General features: G+C 40.7%; 1 protein-coding gene across 1 annotated transcript in view; it reads left to right on the top strand.

The window, feature by feature from the left end:
• LOC149181039 (ARM repeat superfamily protein) overlaps window positions 1–14,265 on the top strand; it is a 403,985-nt gene that overhangs the window by 62,097 nt on the left and 327,623 nt on the right. Inside the window, exon 4 of the mRNA XM_089416422.1 lies at window positions 8,620–8,682. Within this exon, the coding sequence (XP_089272548.1) occupies window positions 8,620–8,682 (63 nt within the window). The remainder of the gene's footprint in view (window positions 1–8,619; window positions 8,683–14,265) is intronic.

Raw genomic sequence — 14,265 nt, 5'->3', positions numbered from 1 at the left:
TTTTGGCTCTGCGTCAAGCACTGCGTGGGCTCTCCTGGCCCAGTGTCAGTCCTTCCTGGGTCTACGCTGCCTCCACTGGTGCTTCTCTGCCTCTTTGCTGAGTCTTCGGGGTCTCGAAGAAGATACTCCAACCCCAACTATCCCTGCTTCTCAACTGCAAGAAATCTTCTCAATCGAATTTCCTCCTGAGAACTCACTTCAGAAATTCGATCTATTGATCTCTCTTGTGTGTTTTCCAAATGACCCTCAAGCCCCTTCTTATATCTTTCTATTGGACAACCAACAACCTAGATTAACTCCTAATCAAAGGCTCAGATCGTTTTGGCTTGATCTCTGTCTTTTTTTAGAAGTTTCACCCACAATTAGATTAATACCCATTAATATTTTAATTTTCCTAAGTTTAGACTTAGGGTCCCATTAAAAATATTAATTATTATATAATCGTCTCTGGGTGGAATTTCCCAAAACGCTTTCTAGGTTCTTTGGAATACATGTGCCCAAGCCTCCCTGCAAAATTTGAGGCCTAGAGCACATCTGATGCTACCCCAAATCAACACCATGGTGTAAATACCCCATTTGCCTGTGCCATAATTCATTTTGCTCCTTCTCACCATTACAATTGCTGCCTATTGTGCCATTGGTGATTCGAGCTGCAACCTATACAACCTGTTGCTTCGAACCCCAATTTGCTTTTTCTTCTTCCAGCTTGGATGCTTGACGTATAACTTCTTTCCCATGAAGTATACATCATATCCCTTGTCCTGCAACTGGGACACTGAAATCAAGTTCATTCCTAATCTTGGCACATGCAGAACATTGGTGGTTCGGATGTTGGTCCCTGCTTCCGTCTGAAAAGCTATGGTGCCTCTCTCTACTGGAGTACATTTTGTTCTGTTTCCCATAGTTATTTGGAAGTCCATTTGTTCTTCTTGATAGCTCGAGAAATGTTCTCGTACTCTAGTCATATGAGCTGAAGCACCACAATCAATGTACAAAACATCCGCTGGCTGAATTTGCTAGGCATGTGAATTCTTCATCTATTTTGGTAGATAAATCTCAGACACATTGAGTATCCATATTGTGCTAATTTCTGACGCTAACCTGTCCCAGCGACTGCTGCAGGAAAAACTGCGTCCCACTTGAGACAACCCTCCTTGCTGAATTTTCTGTTGTGCTGTTCCTTCTACCACTGACAAATTTCGATTGGAAAGACTTACCTCTCTGTCGACTCACTCAGATTGTGTTTTCCCACGAAATCCAATCTCCTTGGCTTAAACTGTGCAATCCTTTAGGAGATTCGAATTTCTGCCCTTGTAGGAATTTTGAATTCCCTTCTCCTCTCAATGCTGGGTCCTCCGACTTCTTTCTTCTGCTTCCCTGTAGCTCCGATACCATGTGAAAATTTCTAAAATAGAAATCCTACTACAGCGATTAATATTATTTCTTCTACTTGTAACCTCAGAAATAAGTTATCCACAATATTCTTATGGGAAATATCAAAATATATTCTACTGCAACCTTCACAATTAGAACATTGCAGAAAGTAAATGTAAGAAAATATACTGGCACAAATATAACCACAATGACAGTTATTTTTGGACAATTGTCCTCGGAAAAAACCAATGTGGGAAAACCGGTGAAGCAGATGAGTGTTTTTATTATTCTTCAGCAAATTCTCTTGTACAAATTACAGCTAGCAAAATAGGAATGAGAAATTTTACAGACACTTCTTAACCAAGTTCTACCCCAGGTGAAGCACTTTTTCTGCCCCGGAATCCTTCTGATCCTCTCTGCATCAAACTGCTCTCCTAGGCTCCAGGTGAAGCACTTTTTCTGCCCCGGAATCCTTCTGATCCTCTCTGCGTCAAACTGCTCTCCTAGGCTCAGCGTCATACTGCTCTCCCAGGCTCAGTGTCGTGCTGCCCACATAGGCTCTGCGTGAAACTGCCTTTGCGCTGCCTCTTTTTGCTTCACCCTTCCTGCTCTGCGTCTTGCTGCCTTGCACTCTCTGAATATGCTGATGCCCTCTCTCTCTTTCTCACCTGCAACTCTCCCTCTGATTCGATTTTCTCTTGCCGAACTTCGACCAGTGAGAAAATCTATCTTACTCAGGTTACTGAGTGTTTGCCTCTGGTGTGTTTTCGAAATGACCCTCAAGCCCATTCTTATATCTTTCTGTTGGACAGCCAACGACCTAGATTAACTCCTAATCAAAGGATTAGATTGTTTTGACTTGATCTCCGTCTTTTTCTAGAAGTTACACCCACAATTAGATTAATACCCATTAATATTTTAATTTTCCTAAGTTTAGACTTAGGGTTCCATTAAAATTTTTAATTATTTTAATAAAATCGTCTTTGGGTGGAATTTCCCAAAACGGTTTCCGGGCTCTTTGGAATGCATGTGCCCAAGCCTCCCTGCAAAATTTGAGGCCTAGAGCACATCCGATGCTAACCCAAATCAACACTCTATATTTCCATCTGCAGCTTACTTGATCTTGTATATCCACCTTGATCCTACAACTGATCTATCCTCTGGTTTAGGTACCACTTCCCAGACATCATTCGTCATGATGGAACTATACTCTTCTACCATGGCATCCACCCAAACTTGGTGTTGTACGGCTTCCTAAAAGTTGGAGGGTTCTTCAACCTGTGCTATTAAGGCTTGGTACCTGTCAGGTTATCTACGCTGCCTCTTCTCGGTTCTAGGAGCTCCAACAAACTACTATGCGTCCCTCAGCATTTGCCGTACTTCCTTGGGTTCTACCACTGGTGGTGGGAGGCTCAATCAAATCATCCCCCTGTTCCTGTTGTTCCACTTGCTGAGAATTGCCTAGATTTCCTACTCCTGAGGAAATACTGGTGCTAGTTACGGTACTCGATCCTGATATTTGTCCTCCTGCTTGTCCTTCCTGCTGCTGTTCGACTAATGGAACATTTGTTGACTGACCTTCTGCTGGCATCTCTCGAGATTTTCTAAAAGCTCTATCTTCCATGAACTTTACATCTCGTATCACTACAATTTTCCTGTTGCTTGGAATGTAGATTCTATATGCTTTTGAGGTCTTGCTATACCCTACGAAGTACCTCTTTTTTGCAGTCTGATCCAGCGTGCTACGCTTCTCGTTTGGAATGTGATAATATGCCACACTTTCGAATATCCTGAGATGACTCACCTCCGACTTCTTCCCTGTGAAGACTCCTTTAGGCGTTTTATTCCCCAATGCTCTGTGAGGAGTTCTATTCTGGATATACATCGCTCTGTTGCATGCCTTTGCCCATAAGAATCTAGGTAAGTCCTGGTCCTATAACATAGCCTTTGCTGCCCCGACAATTGTTCTATTCTTCCGCTCCGCTACTCCATTCTGCTGTGGATTATATGGAGCTGTCCACTCTCTTTTGATGCCCTTCTTTTCGCAGAAATCCGTGAAGTTTTTATCTGTATATCCTCCACCATTATCTGAACGCAATACCTTTATTTTTTTCCCTGTCATGTTTTCTACGAGAGCCTTAAACTCTCTAAACCAATCAAAGACCTCATCCTTGGTCTTTAAGAAATAGATCCAGGTTTTTCTAGAGTGATCATCAATAAAGGTGACAAAGTACTCGCCACCGCTAAGAGCTTTCATGGACATCGGGCCACAAATATCTGAGTGTATTAATCCCAACACGCCTCTTGCTCTGTTGTCACTTCTGGGAAAAGCTGCCTTAGCGTATTTCCCTAGTACACATCCTCTGCATACATCATCATGCTCAGTACTGAGAACTGGAACCCCTGTAATAGTCTCTCTGAGCATTCTCAATGCTCCATGGTGTAAGTGTCCCATTCGCCTGTGCCATAGTTCATTCAGTTCCTTTTCCCCATTATGATTATTGCCTATCAGTGCCATTGGAGATTTGAGTTGCAATCTATACAATCTGTTGCTTTGAGCTCCAATTTGTCTCTTCTTCTTCCAGCTGGGATGTTTGACATACACTTTCCTTCCAATGAAGTATACATCGTACCCCTTGTCCTGTAATTGGGACACTGAAATCAGATTCATTCCTAACCCCGACACATGCAGTACATTAGTGGCTCTTATGCTGGTTCCTGCTTCCATTTGAAACGCTATGGTGCCTCTCCCTACTAGAGTACACTTCGTTCTGTTTCCCATAGTGATCTGGAAGTCCATCTACTCTTCTTGATAGCTAGAGAAGTATTCTCGTACTCCAATCATGTGAGCTGAAGCCCCACTATCAATATACCAAACACCTGCTGATGCTGAACTTGACAAGCATGCGAATTCTTCTTCCAATCTAGAAGATAATATATCTTGACTATCCATGCTGTTCCGTGCTATTCTCCTTCTCTTGACATTTTTCTGCCCCTAGAACTGCTGCAGAAAACTGCGTCCCACCTGAAGACTGCTCTGCGTTGGATCTGCTGCTGCGCTGCTCCCTCTGCCTCTGAGAAATCACAAACTGGAAATCTTACCTCTCTGTCAACTCACTCAGAGAGAGATTTTCCTTAAGAATATTTCCCTCTTGGCTTGGACTGCGCAATCCCTCTGGGGATTCAATCTGCTGCCTACGCAACACTTCGATCTCCCTTCTTCTCTTCAACGTTGGGCTCTGGAGGTCTGCTCTCTTGCTTTACCTTGCTCTGATAACATGTGAAAAGATAAAAACTCCAAATCCTACTGTAGCAACTGATAATATTTCTTCTATTTGTTAATTTACTGAAACAAATTATTTGCAGTTGTCTATGGCAAATATCGAAATACATACACTGCAATCTTCACAAATTAATTTCTGCAGAAAATAAATTTAAGGAAAATACTAGCACAATAATAACACATTAACACAGTTGTTTTTGGACAATTGTCCCCGAAAAACCCAATGTGGGAAAACCGGTGCAGTAAATGAGGGTTTCTTTTATTATTCTTCATCAAAATCTCATGTACAATCTATGAATAACAAAATAGAAGAAGAATCACTAAGAGAAATTTTACAAACAAATTTCTCATTCCACAGTGAATTTTTGACCCCTGAGAAGACCTGTTGCCCTCACGCTGGCCACACTGCATCAACCTTTGCGCTGTGACTGGGTTATCCTTGCGTCACTGCCTCTGCGTGGGTGATTTGCGTCTTTCTTCTGCGTTGCCTCTTCCTACCGTTTCCTGCACTCTCGACTATTGTTGTTACCCTCTCCCTCTCCCTCTCACTTGCAACTCACCCTCTGATTCGATTTCCTCTCGCCGAACTTTAGCCAATGAGAAAATCGATCTACTTGGGCCACTGAGTATCTGCGCGGTGTATCTTCCAAATGACCATCAAAGTCCTTATAATCCTCTCGTTGATAAATCAACGACTCAGATTAGATTCTAATCAATAGCTCAGATCATTTTGACTTGATCCTCGACTTCTTCTAGAAGTTTCACCATCAGTGTAATTAATACCCTTTAATTATTTTAATTTTCTAAGTTTAGACGTAGGCATCTATTAAAATTAATTAATTATTTTTAATAAAACTGTCTCCGGGTGGAATTTCCCAAAACGATTTCTAGGTATTCTGGAATACATGTGTTCTAGCCTCCTTGCAAATTTTGAGGCTTAGAGCACATCCAATGCTACCAAAAATCAACACCTTAGTCCATCAAGGCTACTACACATCGAGACTCCAAGAGGGCTGCCACCTAACAATGCTGCAAGTCACTTCTGCTGCATGTACATGGGCTCATCAAACTGCTCTCTAGGCTGGTCAATACCTGAGCTCCAATCTGCGTTCTAGTAGCCTCTTTCATCCTTCAAAGAGCTACTCATAAGGCTGCAATTCCCCCAATCACGCACCAACAATGTCCTTCTTGTCTGCTGCTCTAGGGCTACTTTGGGTGGCCAACACCCTGCCCTCTAATCAGATCAATGTTACCCAATCACGTCACTGCAAGATCTGCTCCTAGGAAGACTCTTCACCACCACGGAAGATCCTCCACATGGCACAAACATGCTGCTTCAATCACGATCCAAACTGATCAATACTTTTACCCAACACTCCTCCCCAAAACACTGCTGTCCTCCATGCTTGCTTGCTGCTCCTGCAACCCTGCTTAGGGCACAAACTGCAGCCCTCAATCCTCCACGCAGTCAGCAATATGGCCCTTCAAGGACTGTGGTTTTCTTGGATAGAGCCCTCCCTGCTACACTGCCTCAACCAGGCCTTGTTAACCCAACACTGCCCTTGAAACAGCCTTAGCTGCTGGCTATGGCCTGCGGCCTAGCACAGCAGCATCTGTAGGTCTCGACCTCCCAAAAATCTGACCCAAACTACCCTTAAACAGCATTGTCATGCTCCTTGGCTCCATTGTCATGCTCCTTGGCTCCTCGGCCCTCACTGTCCAGCAAACAGGCCTTGAAACAGCCCTCAAAACAGACCTCTAGACAATCCGCACCATGCCCAGCACGTCGGCCTCCACTGCAGGGTTGTCCTACACTGTTTTGATGCTGTCCCTTGACCTCTCCTTGCTGCGGCCTTGACTTCCTGCCTTCCCTGCACTAAAGCACACTTGAAACAAGCCCAAACGGATCTCTCTTAGCGCACAAACATACCTCAACAATACGCTGTCTCCTACAGCTCCTTCCACGCTGTCTAGGGCAGACTCCTCACGCTGTTCCAAGACTTCTTGTCTAGCTGCGGCTAGGCCTCCAAATTCAGAGCTATTTTGTATAAGTGTTGCTCAAGATGGATGCTCAAACACAAGGTCTCACCCTCTATTTATATACATAATGAGGGGCTTCAACGAATTATGAAGAGACACACCTATTGGAATTATTTACACCAAGCCTACATGACTTGACAACCAATAATTAACTTGTCAACTTCAAAAATTCATTTCTCTCTAATGACAACTCAGAATCGGATGATTCTCATTGTGTTGGAATTGTCTCGCCGAGGACTATCATTCTCATCCATCACATGTTGCAAATCCATCATGGTTTTGGCCAAAACATCGATGGGTGCAAAACCCCACACTTGGGTTCCAAGCCCACAAGCTGCCCTTATGGTGCTTTGCCCTCCAAAACCTGAACCCTAGGGCTTGGAGTAACTACCAAGTTACACAAATCAACACAGCACACTTGTGATGCAGAAATATTAATGGTTCACTCTGCTTCAGATTTATCCATTCTTCATGAGATCTGGAAATACCTGTCTGATGATGAGAAATTCTGTAGAATCTGGTAACAAGTCTGAAATGCAAGTTGTGTCCTCTTCAAACACATCACCTTCCCTGTAGCCTTCATGGTGCTGTAACTGTTCCCATGATTCCATGAAATTTCATCCTTCTTAAAGGTCTGTGACAGCAAATCTTGAATTCAAATAAACTGACAGTCTCCATCAGTGAATATTCAATGCTTTAGCTAATGTGCATTAGCCTTTTCTGTTCGATTTGCCACATGTGTCTTCATGCAAGCCTTCAATTTCTCAATGTCCAAACCCTTTTTCAAGTTTCAATAGGTGCTGCCTCTCTTTGACTTCAATGCAAAACTGGCCCTGTAACTGCAAATTGGAGCAGCTTCTTTTTGGGCTGGATTGTACCCGTCTCCAGTTCCTTCTATGTTCGCTGTATCACTTTGAAAACCCTGCTGGAAATCATCATGCAATATGTGGATGTTTTGACCTTATCAAAAGTGCTAACATGCCAACAATGCAAACAAACAAACAAGAGGGCTCTGCCCTTATGTGCTTCTTTCTGCTTTCCTGAAGTTGATTAAAACACAGACCTACTGTTGGAACTTCTATCGGAAAGGATAGTACAAAAACTGTCCCTAAAATCTGCCTAAAACAGCTGCATATTCTTAAGCTCCTTGGGGCTATAAATTCGAAATATTTTTCTCCAAAAGTAGCAGCTAGGATGAGCAGGTGGAAGAGTTTCAAGTCTGGCTATAATAACACTTGAAAAGGCACAATATTGCACATCCACATTACCACTGCTGGAGATAATGTCTCAAAATGCAGATTCATTTTAATTGGTAACATGCCCATCTCAACAAAGAGGGTTGATGGGTGTAGGAAGGGCCAAGAGCGCTCGCCATGTGCAGGGAGGGCTAAGAGGACCAGTGGATTACACGAGAGAGAGAGATTTGTATTAATGCCCACAAGACCGAAATAGCTCAAAGGGATTAGAGAGTACAACAAGCATTGACAAGCAATAAAGGGGACCTTCCAGAAAGGGAGACAAATGAAATTCCCATCAAGGCTAAAGCCCCCCGTGCATCTGCATATATATGTGTTATTTTGAACCAATGGCCTAATGGGTTATTGTGTATGGAATGGGTTGTAAGATTGCCCTAATGCTTTTATTTTATATGCCTTACAGTCCTGGTGCTTGTATTTTGAAGAAGCTCTGGTACCTTTCAAAGGTGAACGTTTAAGAAAAATAGTGTTCAAGCTCGTTAACCTCTCAAATATTGGTTTTGTTTAAAGATCAAAATATTGGTCAAATTGAAAGATTGATCTAGCTAAAATTGGCATTGATTAATTAAAGATCAATGGTTTATTGCTGCTGAATTCAGTATTAAATGTCAGGAAGTTGATATAAGTCTTCAGCTAAACTCTAGAGTTTTCATTTTTCTTCTGCAGCCTTATGCACAAGCTGGTCTGAAAGCAGATTCTCCATTGACACGGCGATTATCATGCAAAGCTGTAAGTAGTATGACAGTGAAGAAAGCATAACTCTTTGCTCATTACGGTATCTAAGTTTTAAATACTTATAGTATTGCAATTGTTTATACTGTGCATTTGCTGCTCTGTTCTCTAAAATAAGAGTTGCAAGATGTCTTGTTTCAGGGTTTGAATAGTTATCAGGAAGACTTATGGATCCATATATCAAGAAAGTGTTATGAAGTTTTCTAAAATAAATGGCTTGATGAATAGTATGAAGTATCGACCTATATGCCAGGTTCAAGGAAAAGAACATTATGTAATAATAAGGCTTTTGTGGTTTCTTTGATTATATTTCTCCCTCGTAAATACAGAACAAATTGCTTGTTTAGGTTTCTTGAAAGCAGCCTCTCAGTTTTACCTTCTGTCAGTGCTTCATTTAGTTTCAGTGCTTCATTTAGTTTGCCTTTGCCAAAGAGCAAGTAAATTGTTCAGTTTGGCAGTACCATTACCTGGGAAATGTAAATATTTGTGCAGTCACATGCCAAGCCCTCTCACAACATACTTGTCACGTTATAAATGTCAAGCTCCAGATTCTTGACTGTTAAACAGGTTTCTTTGTCAATAAACCAACATTTCAATATGTAAGAATTATACTTTCTTGCAATTGAGAAGGACCTGGAGCATAAATGATTGTAGCCAGGCAGAATTTTAAAAAATTCCTAAAATACACTAGTCTGTGAGAGTTTATCATCCTAAAACATATTCTACCATCAGAAGTGGATTCTTTATTGCTTCACAATGCTTATTATTTGTGATGGAAGAAGAAATGCAGGTTTTCAATGTTGCATCGGCAAAAATGGCGATTTTTGTGATCACTGTGAATTTTTAAAGAGAGATAAAATTGCGATTTTGAAAAATGTTATCAACACTGGTTTTATCATCCAGTCCAAGACATGGATTGTGTTGAGGTTCATTCCTTGTTCAAATACTCTTTGGATGCACTTGGCCATCTCTTGCCTTCTTGATACTTGAATAGTATCATGAGAGATGACATTTGTAGGTAGTACATCTAGGGTACTTGGATCAACATGTTGGACAGGTTGATTTTGAAGCTGGCTATCTAAGCAGAACACTGCATGGAGTTGAGTGACGACCTGATCATTAGACCTTCATACATGCATTGTCACTGGATGCATGCTCTTAGTATTCCTTGGGATAGTTCAGTGTAGGCTTACAGAGCCTCTGGGTTGAGGTTGAAGTACCGTTGAACATCGACTCTCACAATCAGACATGATATGTTGGTTGTGTCACCTTCAGGAAATCGAGACAAAGGAGCATTTCATATTCTGTTGCTCTATTTATCATGAAATCCAAGGGCATTTCTACGTCTTTTGAGGAATCGTAGAATTACCTTTCCAGTTTCTTTAGATGCCCAGACCAGAGATGCTTGGCTCTGTTCATGAGGGAGACCCTTGGCCTTAGATCCCAATCTCTTTGCCATTGCTTAGACCAGACAATACTAGGGTGGTCACATTTTTTTCTCCAGTGCTCTTTTTTGATAGAAGCAGCAACAGGTAGGCCTTTGTCATGATATGACGAACACAAAGAAAACCAAGATTGCATTTTATAATGAAGAAACAAAGTCTTTCTTATAAAGGGTTACAAACTAGTTGAGTCAATCCACTTGAATGTGTTGGATAGACCAAGAAACACACTAAATTGAAATAAAGCATAAAAGTACAAAATAATCTAAATTTGAAGTGACATTATTAATGCCTATGTCTAATATTTAATTGACCATTATATTTTGATATTTGCTTTAGCACCATCCCTGAATGGTCAATCTACTAACTACACCAACCTTATTTTGAGATTTTACCCTTTTTTTCAGGACTCAAAGACTTGGTGAAAATGTATGCAGTTTGGCCCTCTATGGGATAGTACTGCAGCTCAATAGATCCATTATCTACAAGTTGTCTGATGAAGTGACAATGTATCTCAACATGCTTGGCACGCTTGTGGAAGACTAGATTCTTGGTTAGTTTGAGCACTCCTTGATTGTGACAGAGTATGGTTGTTGGCTTTGTTTGTCGCATCTTCATGTTTGAAAGCATCCTCCTGAGCCAAACTACTTCACATGCTTCTGTCACTGCTTCACAATATTTTGCTTATGTTAATGAAAGGGCTATTGTATGTTGCATATTCTTTGTCCATGTGATAGCACCCATACTAAGGTTGAATACATAGAAGTTGAGTTAATTTTCTCTCATCCACACAACCTACCCAATTTGAATTCATAATGCACACATCCAAGGTTCTTTGCTTCTGCTGTAGAAGACAACAATGTCGAATGTTCCTTTCACATAATTTGGAACTGTTTGTCGCAGTGCAATTCTCTATCTTTGGCGCTATCATAATCTGTTGATTTGGGGTAGCATCGGATGTGCTCTAGCCACGAAAATTGGTGGAGAGGCTAAAGCACATGAGATCTCCAATACCCAAAAATGGTTTGGGCAGATTCTAAACAGTTTGGGAGATATTAAAATAATTAATATTTTTAATGGAGTCCCTAAGTCTAAACTAAGGGAAAATAAAATATTAATGTGAATTAATATAAAACTATGTTAGAAGGGTCCAAAAGTCATGGATCAAGCTAGAGTTAATCTTAGCCATTGATTAGGGACTTAATCTTGACCGTTGAATTGTCAACGAGAAAAGTATAAGAGGAGGCTTGAGGGTCACTTGGAGAACACACTGAGTTGATCAAGATTTCGATTTTCTAGGGCAGGGTTTGCTTAGGAAGTCGAAAGAGTGATCAGAGTTGCAGCTGAGGGGCAGTGAATACAGAAGCAGAGAGACAGAGATAGTATCAGGAGGATCAACATAGAAGCCGGGAGAGAGGGACGCAGAGCCAGCCAGGGGTTCACGCAGAGCTAGCCAGGGCTCACGCAAAGCTAGCCAAGGTTCACGCAGAGGCAGCCAGGAGCTGCACAGTGCCTCAGAGAGCCAGTGTGGGTGACACAGAGGCTCTAAGGGCTGACGCAGTCTCTAGAGGCTGACGCTGGGGTTTTCGTGGGGCAAATTGGAGCTAGGAGTTGTTGGAGTTTTTATCTGGAACATCTGTCTCCGACTGAGAGGTACTATTGCCAAGATTATTCTCTGTTGCGTGAGCCGGTTTTGGCACCCAGATTGTATTCTGAAACTGCTTAGTAATTAAAACCCTCAGATAGCTGCGCTGATTTTCCCGCATTGGGTTTTTTCGGGGACATTGGTCCAAAAACAACGGTGTCACTTGTGTGCTTGTTTTGTTTCCTTCAGTTGATGATCTGTAATGTATTGAGCATGTACTTATATTTATTTCCAGTATTTACATGGTAAATAACTTGTTAATTAATCAGAACAAGTAGAGAAAAATAAATAAGAAAAGTACATGAAGGATTTCTAACAGCTAGACTTAGAAATTCCAACATAAACTAGAAATGAAGCTTACAACGTAACTCAAATCAGGCCTAGTGGCTGTAAGATATATCAAGCTTCCCACTATTTATCTGTACATTAACTCATTAACTTCCTTAGAGTCAGTGTTGGTTAAAAGCTTCAACCCTTTCTTCATAACTGTAGATGAGATTTTGCAATCTATAATTGTGAACCTTGTTGAATTTTGAAGCTATGGTCGGTCTTCATAATTAATATTTTAGTCCTTGAAATATATGTAATAATGAATTTAAGGCATGTTCTTCATGTCGGTTTCAAAAGAGAAAATTTTGACTTTTGGCTCCAAAGTGATTAAGTCGGCTCTTCCCTAATTCAAGTTGGCCCTAGTTGAAGTGGCATCTATTCGGCAATCCAGAATGCTATATATCAATATTACCAGACTCGAAATCGATAATAAATCGACGAGGCAAAAGAGTGGAGTTTTAATCGGATCGAGAAAAAGTCGGTGAATTCAATAAATAAAGATATACACATATTGAATTAAAAAACATTTTTCATTGATATTCAATAAAGCCATATCCAAACAATGAATAATATCAATAGCTTTCCAAAATATCATGAATGAATAAGTATCTCATATATGTTATGAGTCCAAACATGATCCAAAGTATTGAGTCTTGACTCCTAACTAGTGACTACATAGAACCAGAAGCATCTGCTTCTAAAAGTTTACAAAATATTGCATACTAATTAGTAAAAAAACAGTAACTAAGACTCTAAGAGTGAGAACTAGAAGCGATTCCTCCCACTCCTTCGCTTGCTTGACTCTCAAAATTCTCCAAGTCATCTAGGCTTAAAAGAGGAGCCTCCTTCGATTGGACCCAATCTGCTGCATTTGTAGTTTGTAGATCTATCTCTTCAAGGTCGATTGGTGAATGATCCAAACCTGTCATTATCATGAGACATGGAAATGTGAATTAAAGTTTGAACTTTAAAGTGCAAATCAAATTATGAAACCTTCAAATTCAAATGCAATTACGCATGACTATGCCAAGCCTTTTGTTCCTCAAGGCTTAGTGTCTCAACTCTCACCTAGTATTTGCTTGTTGCGAAGTTGTAGATTGTAATGGACAAATACAAGGTCATTTAAGCACTTTTGTGTCAATCGGTTGCACTTCTTAGAATGTATTTTCTCAAACATGCTCCAGTTGCGCTCACAACTTGAAGCACTGCATGATTGGTTTAAGATTCGAATGGCGAATCTCTTCAAATTTGGCGTATCACTACCAAAGTTTTTCCACCAAAGACCTAGCAAGTGGCAAGGGTTCGTGAGTAGTAAGTAGTAAGTACAAATCAAAGATGATAAATAGTAAATAGTAAATACTAAAAAGACAACAAAATTTAATAAAACATTTAACATACAAAATAAAGTTTAAATAAATTTAATGAATTGATGAAGCCTTCAAGCCTCAAAAGGTACCTGACAACATCTTAGTCCTTTCTCATATAGCACTGGTATAGGCAAATAATTTGGCCGACGACCTATAATCTTGTAGCTAGGCAAGGACACGACTTTGAACTTCTTGATTAGGGAAGCACTTTCAATGCATGCCATAAGTCCCTTGCCAAAATCTCCATCCTCATTAGATTTGCTCTCATCATAAAAATACTGTGGGTTTAAGATGTACCCAGCGACATGTAAAGGGAATGCAATTGCCTATCCCAACATGCATCAATAATGTCCCAAAGAGGCATATACTTGGCATCCTCATCCCCATATCTTCTTTTCATGGCCTCTTTTGCGAGATCCATCGCCTCATAAATGTAAACCATAGCGGGTTTGTCACCATCAACCATCCTAAAAGTTCAAGTTTTCGGATTCAATGAAATATGAAACTTTGAAAATGAAATGAAGCTTGAAATGAAAATTTGAAAATGAAAAAGTTAAAAGACTTGAAGTACCTAAGAATTCTCACAAGGGACTTCGTCACAACAATAATCTCTTTGACATATTTCCAGAAACCGTCATTAAACACATATGGAACAATTTCAATGCCTTCAAGGGCCTTGGAATGTTTAGATGTCATCCACTCAGGTCCCAAGAACTTCCTCTTCAAATTTATCTTTTGCTCAACCACAGATTGCAAAGATATGAAATTTGTTGCAAATCTGGTCACTTCAGGTCAA

The sequence above is a fragment of the Pinus tabuliformis genome, chromosome 3_2 (genome assembly GCF_031772625.1).
Source record: "Pinus tabuliformis cultivar Carrire ecotype Pingquan chromosome 3_2, CPIR1, whole genome shotgun sequence".
Lineage (NCBI taxonomy): Eukaryota > Viridiplantae > Streptophyta > Pinopsida > Pinales > Pinaceae > Pinus > Pinus tabuliformis.
Note: the sequence above shows the minus strand (reverse complement) of the source record. Positions and strands in the feature narration are given on the sequence as shown.